This window comes from Salvia miltiorrhiza, chromosome 3 (assembly GCF_028751815.1).
Source record: "Salvia miltiorrhiza cultivar Shanhuang (shh) chromosome 3, IMPLAD_Smil_shh, whole genome shotgun sequence".
Lineage (NCBI taxonomy): Eukaryota > Viridiplantae > Streptophyta > Magnoliopsida > Lamiales > Lamiaceae > Salvia > Salvia miltiorrhiza.
Genome location: NC_080389.1, coordinates 4,975,837 through 5,000,714, shown reverse-complemented (window position 1 = coordinate 5,000,714; position 24,878 = coordinate 4,975,837). Strand labels below are relative to the sequence as shown.

Below are 24,878 nucleotides of genomic sequence, written 5' to 3'. Positions count from 1 at the left end.
TGTTGTTGATGTTATAGTATGTTATGTCATACTTTGAGTCTTAAGAGAATGGTTTCATATGATGTATAACTTGATTAATGATATTAATTAAGTTTTATGCTGTCTTTCATAGACTGTTTTCAATTGAGTATTAATGATATTAATTAAGTTTTATGCTGTCTTTCATAGACTGTTTTCAATTGAGTATTAATGAATAAAAATGACGAGTTTTATTAAGATGAGTAAGTTTTACGGCTATAAATAACGCCCCTTTTCTTCCCCTTCTTCTTTAACCCCATCCCTAGTCGTGGATCACTCGGCCTAACTATCCCTAGTTAGGGCGGGCTGTGACAGGAACACCTTATAGCACTTCTCATTGGAGATGCTCTTATAAATAGAACTCTCAAAAAAAAAAAAAATTGGCCGTTATTATTGGGACCGGCGGAGTATATAATTAATAGTGGTTATATATTAAATATGATTATTTGCTGGCGTATCCAAGTGGATATTCAATATACTTGATCGCAACTTTCTAAGGACTAATTAATACATTCAAATAACATAGTTGTAATATTTAATTAGTTGCAATGTTGTTTAGAATAATTATTAATTAGGTTCCTATCTAGAGAAGAAAACAGATCTAGAATTCTGTCAAACACAGAGGGCTATAGAAAGGAAAATCCCTTTCAATTACGACATAGCTCATTGTGGGAGGATTGAATCGGAAGATCCATACAAGAAGATTGAGACGAGCCAAGATAACAGGCAAAACGTATTGCAGAAAAAAAAAAAAAAAAAAAAGAAGAAAGAAAAACAGGTATTTTCCCTTTAAATAAATTTAATTCATGTTACTATGAAGATGTTCTCATTTATTATTACCATGACGATGTTCCCATATATGTTAAGCTTTCACATTTGTGGTGCATTTTCTTTGTTAGAAAAGGGTGGAAAGCATATACTTTCGTCATTTTTCACTTTCTTTTTATATATTCTGTAGTGTGAATAATTTTTCTTGAGCAGTATGGAATTTTTTTGAGGCTATCCTTTATGCCTCATTTTCACTCCACTTTATGATGATATACATTCAGATCACACTCAGCTGGCGAGACAAGGGAGGACTGCTAGCTAGGAAGATCAAGACGAACGAAGTTAAGGGGAAAGTCAAAATAAGAACGAAATTCACAAAAAAATAAGGTATACTAATTTCCTTCTCCTTAGATTTGAATAATATGATAATGCGCATGATTATGATTATTTTAATGTGTGTGAAAATAATATGTAATTATTTAGCCACTTATTAATATTATTGTTGTTATTTTATGCATTTTCTTTGTATTTTTATTAATTAATACTGTTGATTCATAAAACTTTGTTTTATGAAAATAATCATATTTAATGTGTGTGAAGATAATATGTAAAACACTAAATAAGTGCAAAATAGAACGATTATATATAAATAATATTATAAAATATGTGTAGAAAAGCAACGTAAACTATCAAAGGGGGGAGGAATGGAGTAATAAATTTAAGATAAATAAAGCGTTGACTTATTATTAAGGTTGAGGTTAAGTTTCCTTTTAAGATTCTAATTAATGAATGCTTCTTCTGTTTTTTATTAAGTGTTTAAAATACTTACCAATAAAATAAGATATTTACATTTGTAGTAATTATCGTAATAAATGCATATATACAATTATTTATTGTATTCATACAAGTATTAAATAAGGATAAAATAGGAAGAATGTCATAATTATACTCTCAAATTTTGAAATGGAAAACTTATTAAAAAACAAGAAATATAATAAAATAGGACACTTAATAAATAAACGGAGGGAGTAGTAATGCTTGTTTAGCCACTTGTCATTATAGTTGTTATTTTATGCCTACACTCTTTGTATTCGTATTAATTCACAATATTTACTGCTGGTTTGTTTGGGGTGATTAGGATATATAATATATACTGTGGTTGTCTCATTAAAAGTGGCGAATTACTTTATTATACGTAAAATAAGGAGAAAATATAAAATGGTTAAAAATGATAGGATCTACATTTTTTTATGAGTTAAATTTTACCATTTATGGAAACAAGCAGTGCAGATCCGGGGGGCTGAAGCTAGGGCTATAAACGAGCCAAACTACTCGTGAGCTATTCGACGCTCGACTCGATAAAAGTTCGATCGGTAATTTAATGAACAACTCATTTAGCTAAACAAGCCAAGCTTGAGCATGACGATACTCGACTCGTTAGCTCGTGAACAAGCTTGTTAAGTGATTTATCTTAAAAACATAAGATTATTCATTATATGTCTTACTATATTTTAGACTATAATTAGTAATATTTGAATTAAGTATCTAATTAACATAATTTATTTACAAGAAAATAGTAAATATATTAGATTTTTGTGAATAAAATAAATTATATATTTGAAAATTAACTTATGTATTAGGAAAATAACTAAAATTTTAAATTTAAAAAGGTCGATTAGGCTTGGCACTGTATTCGACTCGATTAAAGCTCGATCGATAATTAAGCAAACAGCTCGATTCGCTAAACGAGCCAAGCTTGAGCAAGACTCTATTCGGCTCAACTCGGCTTGATTACACCCCTAACTGAAAGCCCCTTCCCAATTTTTGAATTTTTTAATATATATATATATATATAATTTTATTTTATATATCTATATATATGTTTATATAAATAAGAAATATAAGAAAAAATATAATACATTGTTTATAGTATCCAACTATACATATTAATTGTTTAACATTGTACATTGATTTGTTACATTTATATTATTTTTATTCTATTTTTTTTTTCTTAGTTTATTTCTATGATGCACGGATTCTTCAAAAATTAGCATGTACGGCGAATCGGATTCTTTTAGGGTGCGATTCTTTCGGATTCTCGTCGGATTCGCACCCGATTCGCCACGTGGCGTATCTTTTAAAACAAGGTGAAATTTCATAGGCGAAATTCACGCCCGATTCTCGTCGGATTCGCACCCGATTCGCCACGTGGCACCTGATTCTATATATCTTTTAAATCGGATTCGCAAATTTCATAGGCGAAATTCACGTATCTCGTGCATGAAAGGCCTACACAAGGTTATTTTAATAATTTTATTTTCGGTTATGACTTATATATTGGACTAATAATATTTGAATCGTTATATTATTACTCAATTAACTTATATAATTGAAAATGCTTAACTTTTGGGTAAAATAATGTCACGACCGGTCCTAATTAAGGATAATTAAGCCGGGAAATCGTGGCTAATGGAGGGAGATTAGAAGCGGGGTAGAAGGGGGAATAATCAAACAAGAAAGGATCGTATTTCATCATTGTTAACAACATAGATATCTATAATATAACAGAGTTTTTGTCGTATAGACTCAAATAACTAACAAGTTCGGATAACTCCGACTTGTCCAAAATAACATAAAACTTCTGAGTACGCAGCGGAATAAGGTTCTGATTACATGTATGAAGACATGTAACCCTAGAGTTCATTAATACATAATAAGACAAAAGAGTCCCGCTCGTCACTTCATCACCATCGGCAGCTGCTCAACCTGCACATTTAGAAATATATGCAGGGCTGAGTACAAAAGTACTCAGTGGGCACATATGCCTACTATGAAATATAACATGCTTCGTAAAGTTGTAAATTGTCATGCCATCATAAACAGTACAGCAAGGGAGTTTTTCTCTAAAAAGGCCCAAGCTTACTAAATTCATTTGTGATTCTTAAAGTTCGTCTGCAGACTAAGTTCTCTTGTAATCTATCATATCTGGAACTGTGTGCCGGAGAGGTGGCCACCTCTCACGGTCACTTGACCGGCCAACCCGCTAGATGACTCACGGTCATTGGTGTACACTAGCCCTGGCAGGATAGCTATCAACTGCTCAGGACCCGAATTCGATTGCATCATTGGCAAAGCCAAAGCAGATAGATATCATACTAAAATTTAAACATTTTATGGCAAGACAATACTTGAAATAACTTTAACTCAAATATTTTGTAACGAAATAACTTGCTCAAATGTAACATTAAACTCATTTGATAGATATATGTAAAACTGAAATTAACAGTTAAATCATCTCATGCATTCATTCGTATAAGAGGCCTACGACACGCAGGGGATCTCTATATACGTATAGTAAAAGTAATGCCCACCTGATAGCAAAGCTTTGCTACAGATTAGTGACTCCTTGACGAGCTCTTATTCTTGCGCTCGACCTTTAATCCGAGAAAATAACGTAAGACTTTAAATCGAGGGAAAATTCTCAATTAAATGAGAATGCGTAATTAAACTATGCATGAATCTCGTATGCATGAACTATTATTCTGAGATAATAATCAGGGAATTTCTATTGTTAATCCAGGCTATCGGATTTAAACAAAAGCTAAGTCTCGTCTCATGAAGCCGGATAATTAACAAAAATTAATCCGTTCTCTTCGGGGTGTTCTAATCCGTCAATTAAATAAACCCCGCTCCTCGTAGTCAATAGAAAATAAATACTTCAACTTATTCGCTTTATAATCTCATAATTAATCGGGCTTAATAAATAAGAACAAGTAATGTTATAAAATTAAAAAAAATAAAATAAAATAAAAAGGCTCAACATAAGGCACATAAGAATCACAATCAAACATCATCAAAACATGCTCTGCTTTTACACTGACTCAACTTCAAAATTTAATCTGTTCTGACTCCGACATCTCCTGGACTCGAGACTCATACCGAAAGAAAGATCTTCGAGTCTAGTTTCATATAAAAAAAAAAATAGAGTCGAAAACTCCAAGTGGTTTGAGAGATATGACGTTTTTACCACGATCTACCATGTTCGGCAGTTTTGAACAATCGAAAACTTGTATTTTTGAAAAATAGTAAACGTTGTCAAACTGGGCTCAACTTTGGTGGATATCTAAATAACACAATAAGGTTAATACCATAAAAATTTGGAAAGCTAGATCACCCAGGAAGCTACTGAAATAAATGACTCTTTTCTCTGTTCTCTGAAATTCTCAGTAGTAATGTGCAGTTTAGGTTTTACATTTTAAAGAAGTATCATACGAAGTTGGAATGGCTTGAAATTTTACCAGGGTACTCAAGACTCATGTAGGGACTTGCTATAAAATTTTCAAAGCTGTTAGACATCGACAAACCGTCGATCACAGTAGGTCAGTAGGCCTACGAAATTCATATTTATAAGTCCTTAAAAATAATTTATATAAATCAAGAAATAATAGTTTAATCCCAAAAATATTCATTAAAAGTCCATCCTAATTTAAATAAAGAACGGACCTCATTTAAAATAAATAGTCCCAAACTTGTTACGCACATATACTAAATCTTTCACGAAACATCCTTTAAAATAAACTTTGATACATAGAAAATAATTCAACAACTTGAGCTCTTAAGGGGTTGTTTTACAACAGACACCAAATCTACCTCGGATCTCCAAATGAGGCTCCAAAAGACATTCTGGAAACTAGACATTTCAAGGATCATTCTCCAATTTGAATCGAATGAAAAACAATTCAAACGAGCAAGATATGCCCTCTCAAAGATGGGTATTTAACAAGCAAAAATCTGTAAATTTCATATTTCCAGATTACAACCAAGTCAGTGGGCTTTCTTTAAAAATTCATATCTCCCTTTACAAAACTCCACTGGGAACCCCAAAGGTCAATCTGGAAACTAGGGAGAGATCATAACACTCTCCAGTTGGATTTACTCTAAGAACCTTCATGGTTTAGAAGATATGACTATCTAAAGTTCAGTGCACAAAAAGAGCTCAAGTTTGGCAGATTCAGAACATAAATCGGAAAAACCACTTTAAGCTTCACCAAAAATTCTAAAACTGAACAAGTAAGTTCCCAACATGTCAGTGAATATTCAGTAGAAAGATAGGCTTGAGAATCAAATATTTAAGTCGGCCTTTTCCACCTCAAAGTCGTAGGTTTGTAAAATCTACTGGATGGTACATGGAATAAGAACTAGATTTCAAGAATTTATACCGGTTGTTTCCCTTACTCAAAAATGGTGAGGCCGATGTCAAAAGAAAGATACGGGAGTCTAGAGTGACATATTCAAGTTTCAAAGGTTTTCACCGAGTGAAACTTTACTTATGATCTCCCAAAGATTGTTTACCAAAAATGTATTCCAGATGGGCAGTGATGTTTACAAATTCATAAATAAATCATGCGAGCTCTAAATATTCTGAAATTTTACCAAAATATAGAAAATGTATGAAAGATGATACACAATTAATTTGGGAATTTTTGGGAACCGTTTGGATGGCTGGAATCGCCTTGCAAAACACTGCCGGAGCAGTGTGCTTATGGCAGATTCGCTGCCTTACCTCATGCACGGTTTTTCACCCAATAAACTCTAGCTTCGAGTGTTGGGGTACTACTGGACTGGAGCAGCTTGAAATCTTGGCAAAGTAGTTAAGCCAAGTCTTCCTTCTCTTTGTGATTGCTGGTGCGAAATGGAAGGAATGGGTGAAGTGTTGGAGTTGATGGGGAGCAAAGGTAGTGGAGATGGTGGGGAGCATAGGGTAGTGGAGTTGATGGAGTGGGGAACAAAATTAATGGAAAGAAAAAGAGAAGAAAAAGAAAGGAAAAAAAATGTAGAGGAGAAATATTGATGTATTTTCTCTGTCTCGGTGATTCTGTAACTGTAAGATGGATCGTGTGCTCGTATATGCTTGATACTGTTTATTTAAATAAATCTCGTATTTCGACATGTGATTTCTCACTAAAACCGATAAATTATGAAATGAATCTAAATTAAATCCGTAGATTTAATTCGTTCGTTGTTCTGATATCTAAATTAAATCCGCAGATTTAATTAACTTCCTGAGTCGGAAATAATTCACGATCTGAGTAAAAATAAAATCAAATTTCATCTCGCTTAAATAAATAACGTGACTTTGCTAAGTCAGTTATAACTCTGAAATAATATCATTAACTGCTTTAACAATATAAATTCAGGATCATAAGCTGAATTCATATTAGGATAAAAATTGTTTTCATTCACTGATGAACAAAAATAAACACTCATTACTGGATTTAAAATATATAAAAGAGCGGGTCACTACATACTACCCCTCTTAACAAAAATTTCGTCCCGAAATTTGCATATTTCTTCTAAAACAGTTCGGGGTATTTCTCCTTCATTTTGTCTTCAAGCTCCCACGTGGCTTCCTCTTGTCCGTGGTGTCTCCATAAGACTTTCACTGATGTGATTGCCTTATTCCTGAGTTGTTGTACTTTTCGATCTAGAATGACCTCTGGTCTCTCTTCATAGCTCAAGTCTGGGCAAATGATGATCTCTTCTTGGTGGATTATGTGCTTTGGATCGAAAACGTATTTTCTGAGTTGTGATACGTGGAAAACATTGTGAACGTTTCCAAAGCTTGGCGGTAACGCCAACCTATAGGCTACTGGGCCTATTCTCTCCAAAATCTCATAAGGTCCTACGAATCGGGGCCTAAGTTTTCCCTTGACACCAACCTAGTTATCCCCTTGGTAGGAGATACCTTTAGGAAGACCTTGTCTCCTATTTCAAAACATAACTCAGTTCGACGTGCATCAGCGTAAGATTTCTGTCTATCTTGTGCCTCTTTTATTCGCCCTCTGATCTGGCGGACTATCTCAACCATCTCATTGACCATGTCTGGTCCTAAAACTTTTCTCTCACCCACTTCATCCCAATAAAGCGGTGATCTACATTTTCTTCCATATAATGCCTCATATGGTGCCATATCGATAGTTGCCTGGTAACTGTTATTATAGGCAAATTCAATCAACGGCAGCACTGCTTCCCAACTTCCACCTCTGTCTAACACCACTGTTCTCAACATATCTTCAAGGGTCTGAATTGTCCTTTCAGACTGCCCATCTGTCTGCGGGTGGAAGGCGGTGCTGAAATTTAGCCTCGTGCCTAACTCCTTCTGTAAGCTCATCCAAAATCTAGATGTGAACTTCGAGTCTCGATCTGATGTGATTGACACGGGTACACCGTGTAAGCGTACAATCTCTCGAACATACAACTGAGCTAGCTTGTCTGACCCGTGTGTGATCGGTATTGGTATAAAATGAGCACATTTTGTGAGTCGATCCACTATTACCCAAATGGCAGTGTTTCCTCTCTTTGTTTTGGGCAAACTGGTCACAAAATCCATTGCGATGTGCTCCCACTTCCATTCTGGAATTTCCAACGATTGTAGTTTTCCATATGGCCTTTGGTGTAAGGCCTTCACCTGTTGGCATGCCAGGCATTTCTCCACAAATGACGCTATGTCTCTCTTCATGCCTTCCCACTAAAAGTGTTTCTTTAGGTCCTGATACATCTTAGTACTCCCTGGGTGGGCAGTATAAGGGTATCGTGAGCCTCACTCATGATTTTATCCTTAAGCTCATCATCGTGGGGGATGCATATCCTTCCCTCAAAGAGGATAGCATTATCTGATGCTTCTTGATAATTCTTGACGCCTCTTTTCCTTACTGTTTCCCGTAGTTTTTCCATCTTCCCGTCTTTTCTTTGTGCTTCTACGATCGTCTTCCTCAAGTTAGGTACCGTTGCCACAACGCTTGCTATCGTCCCTGGTGGTTTAACCACTTCTATGCTCATTTTGCTAAATTTCCTTATGAGCACCGTCTCTCGAGTGATGAGAGCTCCCAATTTAGATTGAGTCTTACGACTCAATGCATCAGCCACTACGTTGGCCTTGCCTGGGTGGTAGTTAATACCACAGTCATAATCTTTCACTAATTCGAGCCATCTCCTTTGTCTCATATTAAGGTCCTTTTGCTCGAAAAAATATTTCAGACTTTTGTGGTCTGTGAATATTTCACACCTAACTCCATATAGGTGGTGTCTCCAAATCTTCAGCGCATGCACCACTGCAGCTAACTCCAGATCATGAGTCGGGTAATTCAGTTCATGTGGCCTAAGCTATCGTGACGCATATGCTATCACTCTTCCTTCTTGCATCAGCACGCAACCAAGTCCATTTTTGGACTCGTCTGTGTAGATCACGTATTCCTTATCAGCTGTTGGGACGGCTAACACTGGTGCCGTAGTCAACTTTTCCTTGAGTTCTTGGAAGCTCTTCTCGCACTCCTCTGTCCAAGAAAATTTTATTCCCTTCCTGAGTAGTTGCGTCATTGGCCTTGCAATTTTGGAAAATCCTTCCATAAACCTCCGATAGTAACCTGCCAATCCTAAGAAACTTCTTATCTCAATAGGGTTAGTAGGAGATCTCCATTCACGCACCGCTTGCACTTTTTCAGGGTCCACTTTAATCCCTTCTGATGATACAATATGTCCTAAAAACGTGACTTCGCTGAGCCAAAACTCACACTTGCTGAATTTGGCATAAAGGCGCTCCGTCCTCAACGTTTCTAGGACAATTCTCAGATGTTCCTCATGGTCTTTCTCGTTCTTCGAGTAGATCAGGATGTCATCTATAAACACCAAGACAAATTTGTCTAAGTACGGATGAAACACTCGATTCATGAGGTCCATGAACACAGCTGGCGCATTGGTTAGTCCGAATGGCACAACTACAAATTCGTAGTGGCCATACCTAGTTCGAAATGCCGTCTTAGGTACGTCTTCTGGTCGAATCTTCAGCTGGTGATAACCAGATCGCAAATCAATCTTCGAGAACACGCTTGCTCCCTTGAGCTGGTCGAAGAGGTCATCTATCCTTGGTAAAGGATATTTGTTCTTCAGTGTCACTTTGTTCAGTTCTCTATAGTTTATACACATTCGCAATGTGCCATCCTTTTTCTTCACAAAAAGTACGGGTGCACCCCAAGGTGATACACTTGGCCTAATGAATCCAAGTTCTAAAAGTTCTTGCAGTTGTATCTTGAGTTCTTCCAACTCTTTAGGAGCCATTCGGTATGGTGCCTTCGAAATGGGAGCTGCCCCGGGCTCCAAATCAATGGTAAACTCAATTGGTCTGTCCGGTGGTGGCCCTGGCAGAATCTCTGGAAATACATCTGAAAAGTCCCGTACAATTGCTACATCTTCTATACTCTTTTCAGTACCCAGTTCTCCGTGCAAGTATACGAGGTAAGCTGAGTATCCCTTCTTCATCATTTTCGTTGCTTGCAGGGCGGAGATGATCATCTTTCTTCTTCCCATACTAATTCCGTGGAAATGTGACGGCTCCCTTCCTGGGGGTCGAAACGATATCCGTCTTTCGTTACAAAGGACGGTGGCATAGTTCTCGACTAGCCAGTCCATTCCTAGGATTATGTCCACATCTCCCATCGGTATAACATTGGAGTTGTTCACTACAATCTTGTGTGACCCTATGTTCAGTTCTAGGTTCAAGCACACATGATCTACTGTCGTCATCCCTCCTATAGGTGATGATATACTCAACTCCTGGTCAGCTCTTTCCATTTTAAGTTTTAATGTATCAACACATGTACTTGAAATGAAAGTATGCGATGCGCCCGTATCAAATAGAAGTACAACAGGAGTATTGAGTAGCATGCCCATACCTGCCAGGTTTCCCTGGTTGTTCTCGGGCTGCTTCTGCCTCATAGCATAGGCTCTAGCATGACGAGGTTTTTCATGTTGTTTCTGTTGTCGCTGCTGTTGTTGGCGGGCCTGTTGCTGATACGGTTGTTGAGGTTGTGGTTGGTACAGTAGCTGTTGGTGCTGTTGTGGCTGCTGATACTGTGGTTGTTGCCTTGGGTATGGTTGGGGCAAAGCTTGGATTGCTCGCAGATGCGGAGCCTGGATAGGTGGGTTCGGCCTTGAACTCGTTCCGTTTTGCTTATTCGGGCACCGGTTTGCATAGTGCCCCTTCTGGTTACAGATATAGCAACTATCATTGCCGGCCTTACAGATTCCCACATGATTTTTGTTACATTTGGGGCAATGTGGGGCCCTCTGTTGGTTATTTCCCATCTGTTTCGATGCACTCTGGCCTCCATAGCCCTGTGACTGGAAGACCCGTCCCTGCCATGGCCTATTCTCGCCTTGGTTCGGGTTACTGTTGTCCCATCTCCTTTTTCCTTTGAAATTCGGATTATAACTTTGATCATGTGGAGGTGCTGGCGCAGGTACAGTTGCAGGTCTTTCTCCAGGCATGGCTGCCTCAATGTCTAACGCTCGGCTGAGCGACTCAGTGTAAGACAATCCTCCGTGGCTTGCCAAAGCCATCCTAATCTCGTGCCTCAGACCGGCACAAAACTTTTCAGCCATCTTCTCATCTGTGTCAACTTGTTCCGGCGCATATCTAGACATATCGCAGAACATCCTGTCGTATTGAGTTACCGACATCTTCCCTTGTTTCAGATTGTAAAATTCAGCCTCCTTTTTTTTGCGGTAGCTCTTGGGTATATACTTGTCATATATACCGGCTTTGAATTGTTCCCAAGTCAGGTTTTCTAACTGCTCTGCTGTCATCGTTTTCATCCGTGCTTCCCACTAGAAATCAGCTGACCCAGTCAGCTGAAAGGACATACAAGTCAGGCGCTCTTGGTTGGTGCAACGCAGGAAGTTGAAAATGCGCTCAATAGCGCGAACCCAAGTTTCAGCTTCTGCCGGGTCTCCTGTCCCGTTGAAGGTAGGTGGGTTCTGTCGCAAGAATAATTCTTCAATCCGTCGTTCTGGCTGAACAGGTGGTTGAACTATTTCTGGTTCTGGCCCTGTTTCTGGGCCTCTTCCTTCATTTCGGGGAATCCTGCCCCCTCCTCTTGGTCGTCCTCGTTTTGACGGCATTCTATTAGGTCAAAACACAAGTTGTTAATGCAACATCACAAGACATACTATTGTTCTATCCAACTTCTCTCGGACGCCTTTGCTTTGTTGGCATTCCGATGAGTCGACATATAGTCACCAATGTAATACACAGATGCATATCATCGATTCTGTAAATTATTTTCTTGATTCTCAAATCTCGCTCATACTCTTCCTCATGAAAGTATATAAATAACATAGCGGAAGTAACTTGCCGCAAAAGACTGATAGGGTCGCTACATAGACATGGGAAATTAGTATCAATGAGGACTATTTCATCAACAATTGAATATAGATCTGGTGATCTATCCAAGCATTATACGATGAACTAGCTATCTAGCAAGGTCATCATGAAAGAGCTCAGTTCCGAAATGCCCTATGAACCAGCATTTTCGTACTAATACTAGTCAAAATAACTAAGCCAACATAGGGGCATACAAAAGCATCGAAATGATCATCGTTTTTGAAATACACAAATAAGGTCCTACTAAATGCACAAGAGATTGTCTGTATGCATTACGTGCTTGACCCTTGGGTTGAAGCATATGTGTTTGACTGATTTAATCAGATAAGTATCTGTTTGTCCTTGGATCACAGAAAATCTACCAATAGCTAGTAGATCGCAATGATTCAAATCACAAATGGAAATTAGGCAAAGTGTTTCAATAATTTGCCAAACAATTGAAAATGAATAACCATAGGGTAGAAATGAATTGACTGAAAGGTCGAAACGAAATGACCTAATAGTCTGAACCCGTTTGGCTTTTCAGATGAAGGTTTAAAATATATAGGTTTAAAGACCCATATATGACGACTACTGAGATTTTGGCCATGTGGACTGGCCAGGTCCGACACAACTACTTCTCAGTCATTCGAAAATACTTTTCCGAACTTGGCAATTCTTGTTCCTTGGCTGCAAAAGGTATATTTGGTCTAAAATCACTACTTTCTTCTTAATATCTTGAACATGTCCTTGAGAATATTCTAGAGCTTCTCAAACTTGGAGTCTGCCTCCTAGTTTAATGCAATCATTAAACATCTTCTAAAGTCGAAATAAGGTAGGCTCGACCTTACTCAACAATGTTCCTCTATATGATCTTAATGTAGTACTTCTAGTACTTAGTGTTCCTTCACATAGCGCTTGAAATGCAACCATATAATTTGAAGCACTCTTCCGTGTTATTGCAAAAGACCTTCTGAATCATCACGTATTCAATAAGAAAATAGCTTTTGCTCATCTGAGCACCTTTATAGGGTATGTGTCATCATATGTAATGCTAAGTCATGGAATGACCTTAGTCAATGCTCTCATTGCGGCTACCAGACTAAATGCATAATCCAAGACGTTCTAACTGAGGCGATGTCCTCGATAGGTTAAGGTATATATATACTTATCTTGAGTATATCCTTAGGGTCTCATTAGAATCTTAATTCATTTGTTTCAGCATTGATCCACTGTCGGCGCTTCTAGCTATTATTAAACTATAAACCATCTTCGAGAACTTCTCTCGTCTTACACACTTGCGTAAACTTTTATGATCAGTCATAATGGTTGGTAACTGCTAGTACCCATATCACATCTCGTCTTTCCGATTCATAGTAGGTGATCGTAATCAATAGAGATTCTCAGTCATGTCCTTATCCATTGCGATAGGTACTGTAAGTAGAATGGTTCCGAATATCTGAAACTATAAGCTGATAGTTTTAATCGCAATGTTATAACATCATACACAAAGTGTTATAACTGCATGTGAGTCTGACTCTGAAGTTCGAACATAAATCATGAAGGTTCTCTTCATGCCATAACTGGTGATAATCGAGAGTTAGTAATGAGTCTTAGCTCATTATGCGATAGCTAACTGATTACATAAGTCACACTCGTCGCTACGAGCAATGACTCACGTGATCTATCATCAAATAAGGCAATAGTCGATTCGGTGTTCTGTCACGCGTGAACAACCTGAATGAAGAACTATGCCTGCTTCAGTGATTCGTGCGTGGCACTCTGCTTGCACTGCTTTCATTGGATTCTCTTCCTCTTTCTTAGCTCTTCACCATGGCTATAGTGAAATATAACTGAGTTTCTAGCTTCTATTGTTCTTCTCGTAACAGTGATCATGCATTCTTAACGCATCTAAGTTCATTGAGATATCTAATCAATCAATAAAGCATAAAACTTGAATGTAAGCATCAGTACATTCATATAAAACGTGAACTTCTCAATGTTTTAAAATCATTACCACCTTCTTTCTTGCTGAGCATGACGATGTGATGAAGTGATGAGCTTTGGCTGACTGACTTATATATACTAGTGATCATACTAGAAAAATGGGCTAACTCTAGGGTTCAGAGCAAATGAACTGCTCTGATACCACTCTGTCACGACCGGTCCTAATTAAGGATAATTAAGCCGGGAAATCGTGGCTAATGGAGGGAGATTAGAAGCGGGGTAGAAAGGGGAATAATCAAACAAGAAAGGATCGTATTTCATCATTGTTAACAACATAGATATCTATAATATAACAGAGTTTTTGTCGTATAGACTCAAATAACTAACAAGTTCGGATAACTCCGACTTGTCCAAAATAACATAAAACTTCTGAGTACGCAGCGGAATAAGGTTCTGATTACATGTATGAAGACATGTAACCCTAGAGTTCATTAATACATAATAAGACAAAAGAGTCCCGCTCGTCACTTCATCACCATCGGCAGCTGCTCAACCTGCACATTTAGAAATATATGCAGGGCTGAGTACAAAAGTACTCAGTGGGCACATATGCCTACTATGAAATATAACATGCTTCGTAAAGTTGTAAATTGTCATGCCATCATAAACAGTACAGCAAGGGAGTTTTTCTCTAAAAAGGCCCAAGCTTACTAAATTCATTTGTGATTCTTAAAGTTCGTCTGCAGACTAAGTTCTCTTGTAATCTATCATATCTGGAACTGTGTGCCGGAGAGGTGGCCACCTCTCACGGTCACTTGACCGGCCAACCCGCTAGATGACTCACGGTCATTGGTGTACACTAGCCCTGGCAGGATAGCTATCAACTGCTCAGGACCCGAATTCGATTGCATCATTGGCAAAGCCAAAGCAGATAGATATCATACTAAAATTTAAACATTTTATGGCAAGACAATACTTGAAATAACTTTAACTCAAATATTTTGTAACGAAATAACTTGCTCAAATGTAACATTAAACTCATTTGATAGATATATGTAAAACTGAAATTAACAGTTAAATCATCTCATGCATTCATTCGTATAAGAGGCCTACGACACGCAGGGGATCTCTATATACGTATAGTAAAAGTAATGCCCACCTGATAGCAAAGCTTTGCTACAGATTAGTGACTCCTTGACGAGCTCTTATTCTTGCGCTCGACCTTTAATCCGAGAAAATAACGTAAGACTTTAAATCGAGGGAAAATTCTCAATTAAATGAGAATGCGTAATTAAACTATGCATGAATCTCGTATGCATGAACTATTATTCTGAGATAATAATCAGGGAATTTCTATTGTTAATCCAGGCTATCGGATTTAAACAAAAGCTAAGTCTCGTCTCATGAAGCCGGATAATTAACAAAAATTAATCCGTTCTCTTCGGGGTGTTCTAATCCGTCAATTAAATAAACCCCGCTCCTCGTAGTCAATAGAAAATAAATACTTCAACTTATTCGCTTTATAATCTCATAATTAATCGGGCTTAATAAATAAGAACAAGTAATGTTATAAAATTAAAAAAAATAAAATAAAATAAAAAGGCTCAACATAAGGCACATAAGAATCACAATCAAACATCATCAAAACATGCTCTGCTTTTACACTGACTCAACTTCAAAATTTAATCTGTTCTGACTCCGACATCTCCTGGACTCGAGACTCATACCGAAAGAAAGATCTTCGAGTCTAGTTTCATATAAAAAAAAAAATAGAGTCGAAAACTCCAAGTGGTTTGAGAGATATGACGTTTTTACCACGATCTACCATGTTCGGCAGTTTTGAACAATCGAAAACTTGTATTTTTGAAAAATAGTAAACGTTGTCAAACTGGGCTCAACTTTGGTGGATATCTAAATAACACAATAAGGTTAATACCATAAAAATTTGGAAAGCTAGATCACCCAGGAAGCTACTGAAATAAATGACTCTTTTCTCTGTTCTCTGAAATTCTCAGTAGTAATGTGCAGTTTAGGTTTTACATTTTAAAGAAGTATCATACGAAGTTGGAATGGCTTGAAATTTTACCAGGGTACTCAAGACTCATGTAGGGACTTGCTATAAAATTTTCAAAGCTGTTAGACATCGACAAACCGTCGATCACAGTAGGTCAGTAGGCCTACGAAATTCATATTTATAAGTCCTTAAAAATAATTTATATAAATCAAGAAATAATAGTTTAATCCCAAAAATATTCATTAAAAGTCCATCCTAATTTAAATAAAGAACGGACCTCATTTAAAATAAATAGTCCCAAACTTGTTACGCACATATACTAAATCTTTCACGAAACATCCTTTAAAATAAACTTTGATACATAGAAAATAATTCAACAACTTGAGCTCTTAAGGGGTTGTTTTACAACAGACACCAAATCTACCTCGGATCTCCAAATGAGGCTCCAAAAGACATTCTGGAAACTAGACATTTCAAGGATCATTCTCCAATTTGAATCGAATGAAAAACAATTCAAACGAGCAAGATATGCCCTCTCAAAGATGGGTATTTAACAAGCAAAAATCTGTAAATTTCATATTTCCAGATTACAACCAAGTCAGTGGGCTTTCTTTAAAAATTCATATCTCCCTTTACAAAACTCCACTGGGAACCCCAAAGGTCAATCTGGAAACTAGGGAGAGATCATAACACTCTCCAGTTGGATTTACTCTAAGAACCTTCATGGTTTAGAAGATATGACTATCTAAAGTTCAGTGCACAAAAAGAGCTCAAGTTTGGCAGATTCAGAACATAAATCGGAAAAAACCACTTTAAGCTTCACCAAAAATTCTAAAACTGAACAAGTAAGTTCCCAACATGTCAGTGAATATTCAGTAGAAAGATAGGCTTGAGAATCAAATATTTAAGTCGGCCTTTTCCACCTCAAAGTCGTAGGTTTGTAAAATCTACTGGATGGTACATGGAATAAGAACTAGATTTCAAGAATTTATACCGGTTGTTTCCCTTACTCAAAAATGGTGAGGCCGATGTCAAAAGAAAGATACGGGAGTCTAGAGTGACATATTCAAGTTTCAAAGGTTTTCACCGAGTGAAACTTTACTTATGATCTCCCAAAGATTGTTTACCAAAAATGTATTCCAGATGGGCAGTGATGTTTACAAATTCATAAATAAATCATGCGAGCTCTAAATATTCTGAAATTTTACCAAAATATAGAAAATGTATGAAAGATGATACACAATTAATTTGGGAATTTTTGGGAACCGTTTGGATGGCTGGAATCGCCTTGCAAAACACTGCCGGAGCAGTGTGCTTATGGCAGATTCGCTGCCTTACCTCATGCACGGTTTTTCACCCAATAAACTCTAGCTTCGAGTGTTGGGGTACTACTGGACTGGAGCAGCTTGAAATCTTGGCAAAGTAGTTAAGCCAAGTCTTCCTTCTCTTTGTGATTGCTGGTGCGAAATGGAAGGAATGGGTGAAGTGTTGGAGTTGATGGGGAGCAAAGGTAGTGGAGATGGTGGGGAGCATAGGGTAGTGGAGTTGATGGAGTGGGGAACAAAATTAATGGAAAGAAAAAGAGAAGAAAAAGAAAGGAAAAAAAATGTAGAGGAGAAATATTGATGTATTTTCTCTGTCTCGGTGATTCTGTAACTGTAAGATGGATCGTGTGCTCGTATATGCTTGATACTGTTTATTTAAATAAATCTCGTATTTCGACATGTGATTTCTCACTAAAACCGATAAATTATGAAATGAATCTAAATTAAATCCGTAGATTTAATTCGTTCGTTGTTCTGATATCTAAATTAAATCCGCAGATTTAATTAACTTCCTGAGTCGGAAATAATTCACGATCTGAGTAAAAATAAAATCAAATTTCATCTCGCTTAAATAAATAACGTGACTTTGCTAAGTCAGTTATAACTCTGAAATAATATCATTAACTGCTTTAACAATATAAATTCAGGATCATAAGCTGAATTCATATTAGGATAAAAATTGTTTTCATTCACTGATGAACAAAAATAAACACTCATTACTGGATTTAAAATATATAAAAGAGCGGGTCACTACAAATAAAATGTAAATTAAATATAATTAATTTAAGAAAATTTAAATTGTATATATTTTATAAGCATTATATATCATAAAATTTTAATAATTAGATGTATCCTTGCCGAATCGCACCCTATAATTTTTAAAAATCCGTATCCCCGTACTTGTATCGTATCGCCCCCGCATCCGCACCCCCGTACCTATGCAACATAGGTTTATTTTTAATGTTGAATTTGAGTCAATTCTCAAGTTCAAAGTAAAATTGTGAATTATTAATAATGAAAATTAGTTTATTTGTTTAAGAGATGAAACATTTGTTTTTAAAATGCATAAAAGTATGTCTCTGTATGCTTTCAATTTGCTTGATGTTTAATTAATTGAATTGCGGATAATTATCTATTATATTAAGTGACTATTAAAAAAATGCATGAAAATGAAGTGTGCGGAATGCTCAAAAAAATTTGTTTCAGGGGTGGAAGCCCCCGAACCCCGTGTAAATATTTTCAAACATTATAGATTGACAAATTCACCCCGGCCCCCCTAACGTTAAAACGTGAATCCGTCTCTAGAAACAAGCCACTTATAATGAGTTAACATAAAATAGAATGCAAGCCGCTTTTTATAGGACAAAGGGAGTATATGACATTCTAATACCATATTTGTTTTCAAAGTACGAGATATTTTGTAAAATAATGACCCATTATGTATTATACAGATCTTTAGAAATATTGTATACTAAGGTATAAAAAGCATAAATAACAACAAAAATCGTTTTATTATTGCGAGTCCAAGACATTAATGTGGAAACAATTTAAATTTTCCGGTGATTTGTATGCTAAACTAGTTTATTGTTCGCTATTTATTTATAGTACACTTGCGTACGATGTAACTGCAATAAGTGAAAGTAAGGTCGTATCCCACTAAGATTAGTGATTAAATTTAATGATTATCATAATTGATTGAACCGAGGCTATTTAGACTAATGATATGATTGGTTTGTTTATCTAGTGATTACTTTAACAATTAAAATTGACAAAGTAATTGTGCATTAATTGAATGATAAAGGTGAATTAGAGACTAGACATCAATAGATTAGCAATGAACTTCAATTTAAATCGATATACTCTCTATGTTCCACTAGTAATGTCTCATTACTTTTGAGCACGTAGATATATTAAGAAGAATATTCTTATTATATAAAGTGAGTTGATGGAAGATATTTAAGTAAGTTCGTATATAAAGTAAGGTAGGCCAATAGTTAATAACATTTTAAATGGTTACTCTTTTTTTACTAAAAATGGTATGAGATATTACTAGTAGGACGTCCCAATATAATAATTGAGACATAACTAATGGGACCTATGGAGTATACTTTTGATATGACCTATTTATCTAGGCAATCTCACACCTAGCTTTAGCCTCCTCCCAGATAATGAAAATGGTATATTACGGGTCTTAATTACTATATTCTTTCGAACAGTATGCTTTCACATTTTATCCAATTTTTCTTTGATATTTTCTATAAAATCACACCAAAACTACAATCAAACATCAAATCATCGTAAATCTCCACACTAGGGCACAAATACACATTCACAAGCAAAATATAAAGAGAAATAACAACAATTCATAATAGGTTGAGGAACAAAATAAAATTATGTTTGTCATTTATTCATGTTTTAAGCTTTTTAAAAATGGAATTAATAAATGTCTCCACGATGAATACCTTATGTGCTGCGAGTGGAGTCTTGGAATAATGGGCGGGGCTGTGAATGCAGGTTGGTCCAACAAAGAAGCATGGCAGAGGCCCGTATCTTATCGATGATGCGAAAGCTGGAATGTCGGCTAGCAAGGTCTAACTGTTTGAACATTTGCATGAGGCTAACGTGCTTCCCTGATGACAGCATTGGTGTAAGGAAATGGATAGACGAGGAGCAAACAGAAATGATAAATGAGCTGAGAATGATTGTGGATATAATGAGAGACAATAAATTGGAAGAGGGGAGACGCCTCGATTATCTCGTATGCGACGTTGCCGAGATGGTTCAAGTTGCCCTCGTCTGCGAATACCACTTTCAGGTTCGCCAAACCCTAACGTGGATCAGAGAAATCAAAAAGCACTTACTTAAATTGGGGGTGGAGACAGACTCAGGAAATGTCGGAGAAGATGAAGATGAAGATGTGGTGGGATTGGTGGATGCTGTGGAAAAGCTGCTTCGCACGAGGATCCTCAACGAGGAAATAAGTCGTTCGACTCTGCTTCTGAAAGGCATGTCTGGTATTGGGAAGACACTTCTTGCCAGACAATTATACAACCATTCAGACGTCGTTGCCCGATTTGATCGCCGTGCTTGGGTATGTGTTACTCACCTAACTATTAAAGAGATACTTATGAAACTAATACAACAGGTAGTGAAAAGTGAGGAACTGGAAAGAAGAGATTCGTTGTTGGAAAAAATGGAGCGTGCAGACAACCGAAGTCTCCAAGAAATGCTTCACCGATACCTACAAGGAATGCGATATCTCATAGTTCTTGACGACTTGCCAAAAAGAATGTACTTGAGATCTATCTTGGAAGCTCTTCCACGTGAAGGTGAAGGTATATATGCCCATCTTTTGCTTATATCCTTTGATTTTTTTTTATTTTTTTTTCCTATTAATAACGGTTGACGGGAAGCGTCTTATCAATCGAACTAGGCTTCCTTGTCTGGTTCTTTGATTTATGTTAAATGTGCCGGTGTATCGCTAGCACTTAGAAAGAATTATTGAAAAGACATGCATGCAATTATTAATTTTTATTTTAAGTGCACAAATGTGTTTCTAAAACAATTCATAACCCCTTTCAAAACATATAAAATAGGTTGATTCTTTTACATATTTCTTTTAGTACGTGAAATTTAAGTTGTTATTCTTATATGATTTTTGTGAACAATTAATTTATGTAATAGGCAAATCAAATTTTATAACACAAGTCTCTTTTATAATAGCAAAATCAAATTTGACCTAATATATATCCCTTATATATACATAATTTAAGGCTAATATGTAATTTAATGTATTATACATATAATAAAGGATTATTAGCATGCAAATACAAAATATTTTAGACAATTCTGAATTGGACATGAACTTTAATTTTGGTATAAAAATATTTAAACTTTCAATTTGGTCTAATTTTTTTACGAAACTAAAATCCCAAATTTTCATTAATTAGTTCCTAAGAGAGTGATGCATAAATTTTTATTTTATTTTTTGCATTGTTTTAGTTTCAATTCATGCTGTATTTTAGCTTGTTTTTCAAACTTCATCAAAGTCATAAATTTTAGCTTAATTATTTTTTAGCTTGATTGACTTTGAAAGAGATTTAAATTTGGAGAGATTTATTCGTGATAAAATCATAATAGATTGAAAGTTTATGTATTCTCATAGCTAAATTATAGCCCAGTGTGCAATTCATGAATTGACTAAAAATTTGTGTATTTTCAAGCCAATGTCATTTAACAAAAATCATTAAAAGAATAAAGTAAAATAACTCTAAAACATATTAGTGTTAGTTCAAAGTTTCAATTGATTGTTGAAATTTATAAAATACAGTCCGAATTGAATAAATTTCACGAATTATTAGTGCCTGTAGGATTTAATTAAATTTTGTATCGTTCTTATGTAGCAGGCAGAGAAAGTAGATTGGTGATCACAAGTCATACGACAAATTTAAATCCAATCGACAATTATGAAGTTTATGATATGGAATTTTTGGATTCTAATAAGAGCTGGCAATTGTTTTTACAAACAATAAACAGTGGCAATACATTGAAAAGTGAGTTCAAATTCCCAAAGGAGTTGGAGAAGAAAGGAAAAGAGATGTTGACCAAATATTGCTGCGGTCTGCCATTAGCTATAAAAGAGGTGGGAAAACAGTTAGCAAAGAAGAGATGCTTAGGGAGTGAATGGGAAGAACTTCTTCAGCAACCATTTGATTTGGGTACAACTTTGGAGAAATTGGATCCGTTTTATCATAAATTAGATGAAGAAGTGAAGCCATTATTCTTACAGATGGCCTTCTACAAGGAAAATACAACCATGAGGCAAAAAAAGTTGGAACAGATTTGGGTTGCAGGAGGTTCAGCAAATGTTGCTCAATACTATTTAAAAGAATTAGTTCATGATTCTTTTATTGAGTGCAAGGATAAGGAAACAAGGTATCACATGAATGCTATACTACACATGTTATCCATCAAAAAAGCTGAGGAGGAAATAGGTTTTGAAATCCTAAGAAGCAATGGAAATAATAGACCCTCTCAGAGTCCTCGACTCCATCGTGTTATCATTTGTAGCAGAGACAAGTTCAACTACTCCACGGATCAAGATAAACATCTTGTTTCTCTCTTCTTCCATGGAGGTGGCTACTTCGATTCTGGTCCATCCTATTGGAAGAGTTTTGAACTACTTAAGATACTTGACTGGGAAGATTTTGGGCTAAAGAATTTACCAGAGAGTATTGGGACATTGATTAAACTAAGGTACTTGGGATTGAGAAACAATCACATTCAAGAGCTCCCAGACTGGCTGGGGCGCTTGAAAGAACTTGAAGTTCTTGACATAGCTCAAAACTTCATGATGGAGGTACCAGATATTATATGGGAAATGGATAGCCTTGTTCACCTCTACATGTCTGATGTGATTTGCCGGAAGCCTTTGAAGATAGACGCGCTACAGTATCTGAAGACCTTAACCTATGTCTCGGTTGATAATTGGACTTATGAGCTCTCGGGCTTAAAAAAGTTGAGGTTTCTTGAGAAATTGGGCATAGAAGAATTGGACGGAAACTCAGATGTAAGCAAGCTCTTTGTGTCATTGGCTGACTTGGAGTATCTTAAACACCTAATCTTAAGAGGGTATCGTTTCAGAAGCATGCCTTGTTTGGATGAGCTTGCTATTCTACACATTCTCAAAACACTCAAAATAGATGGACTCCTTGCCAGGCTTCCAAGAAGTTTCCCTCCAAATATAGAATCATTGACGTTGGCGAATAGCTGTCTTGATGAAGACCCCATGTCACAACTAGCGGGGAAGTTACCCGAGCTAAAATACCTGAGATTGCAGAATGCATACACTGGTAAACACATGGTGATTTTGTATGACTGCTTTCCTAATCTCGAAGTCGTCTGCCTTGAAGAGTTGTGGAATCTGAGAAAGGTAGAAAGAGATCTTTGGTTCGGGAGATTAGAAATCAAGAATTGTCCAAATCTGGAAACCCTCCCTGAATCGATAAAATATTTGCAAGAGTTAAAGATGGTGACGACCAAAATCATTGCAACAAAGATCCGGATGTCAGGCTTAATCTCCAAAATGACGGAAGTGGATATCAATCCATAAGCGTGAGTGTATCAGCGCAGTTTATTTAAGTTGATATGTTTTGTTTGTTGGCATTTGGATATTCTATAAGTTTTTGTTCCTTTTGATTTTGCCCCTCGTTACTGTGTGTTTTCAGACAACTTTATTCACCATTTTCACAAATAATTGTTGTATAATGCCCAACATGTGACATATTTAATCCTATCCCGGCAACTTAGCATCATGAAATTACTTATTTGTGTAATAATATTGCAAATGAACATCATGACTGCTTAGTTCTTATGGAACTCAAAAATCTTAGAGCATCTCCAGCGCACACATTTGCGTGGAGGAAGCCGCGCTGGGGGGCCGCACCGGCTCGTGCTGGGTGCGGGGGTTGGTGCCGGGCACGGAGGCTGAAATGCGACGCCCGTGTCATTCACGTGTGTATAATTATTAAAAAAAAATCTAATTTTTTTTTTTTTAAAATTGCGAATGTTGGGTAATTTTCACTTTTTTTTCCACCGTTGCATAGCGAACGACTCTTTCAAATTTTTAATTTTTTTTAATATATATTTCCTTTTCTTTCTCTATATATATACATCTTCCCCACTAAAATTTTCACATCAAACACAATTGTCTCTTCACATGTGAAAGTGTGGAAAGCAATACACGACAAATGCAAAGCCAATTGGGATAGCGTAATGAGTGACGAGCAAATCACTCAATACGCGCGCAAGAAATCTACGAGGACAACAATGGCTCCCAATTCAAGCATTTCAATGCTTGGATGATTTTGAGCTAATGTCAGCGATTCGCATCTTAGGACAAGGATGTACACTCCTCCAAAAAGTCAAATGGCTTCGAAGACAGGCCACATGTAACAACATCTTCGAGGCCAAGTATCACGATGAGGCATGTAATACCCCGTTTTCTTATAGCTAAGTTTAGAGTATTTTGAATTTTGAAGTTAAGATGATTCACGCCGAAAATAAAATGATTTATTTAAATTCCAACAAAAATGATTTACAAAATCTTTGTAAAATTTAGTGATTTAAATTCTTTTGCATTGCATATTTATTTAAATTGAGTAGGGAAAAGGCGCAGATTGGCCCTCGAAGTAGTAGCCCCTATAGCGTATAACCCCTCTCACTCACTGTGTGTGCAACTAAACCCCTGAACTCCGAGAAAAGGGTGCAGATTCCCCCCTCTGACCTAACGCCGTTAAGTGTCCGTTAACGTTTGAGTTTATTTGCACCCAATACTTCAGGGATGGATCCGCACCTTAATTTTTTTATTTTTTTATTTTTTTAATTTTTTTTTAATTTCAGCAACCCACCTCCGGCATCAACTTAACCACCCCCGTACTCATCGGCTCCAACTTACACTTTGTCAGCTCACACGCGCTCAATCTCTTGATCGTCGACTACTTACCTCCGACATGCAGCAGCATCACCAACTCCAGATATGGACCTGGATCGAATCCTGCTTGGTCCAAATCCATATCCGTATTTTTTTACTTAGGTCAGGATCTGGTCC

General features: G+C 36.6%; 1 protein-coding gene and 2 long non-coding RNA genes across 6 annotated transcripts; 1 reads left to right on the top strand and 2 right to left on the bottom strand.

The window, feature by feature from the left end:
• Window positions 1–551: 551 nt before the first annotated feature.
• On the top strand, window positions 552–23,564 carry LOC131017145 (putative disease resistance protein At1g58400). 4 transcript variants are annotated; one of them, XM_057945885.1, is made up of 4 exons: window positions 552–796; window positions 1,068–1,173; window positions 19,784–20,598; window positions 21,676–23,564. In XM_057945885.1, the coding sequence occupies exons 3-4, from the start codon at window positions 19,803–19,805 to the stop codon at window positions 23,379–23,381; spliced, it is 2,502 nt and encodes an 833-aa protein (XP_057801868.1). In that variant the 5' UTR covers window positions 552–796; window positions 1,068–1,173; window positions 19,784–19,802; the 3' UTR covers window positions 23,382–23,564. The 4 variants fall into 4 exon arrangements, with proteins under 4 accessions (XP_057801868.1, XP_057801867.1, XP_057801865.1 ...); XM_057945884.1 differs by having other exon boundaries at window positions 21,673–23,564; XM_057945882.1 differs by having other exon boundaries at window positions 19,784–20,604.
• On the bottom strand, window positions 3,312–6,613 carry LOC131017153 (uncharacterized). The gene is made up of 3 exons (XR_009099454.1): window positions 6,350–6,613; window positions 4,158–4,220; window positions 3,312–3,552 (listed from the first exon to the last, which is right to left on the bottom strand). It is a non-coding gene; the product is annotated as an uncharacterized LOC131017153 (long non-coding RNA).
• On the bottom strand, window positions 14,143–17,546 carry LOC131017152 (uncharacterized). The gene is made up of 3 exons (XR_009099453.1): window positions 17,283–17,546; window positions 15,090–15,152; window positions 14,143–14,484 (listed from the first exon to the last, which is right to left on the bottom strand). It is a non-coding gene; the product is annotated as an uncharacterized LOC131017152 (long non-coding RNA).
• Window positions 23,565–24,878: the final 1,314 nt, after the last annotated feature.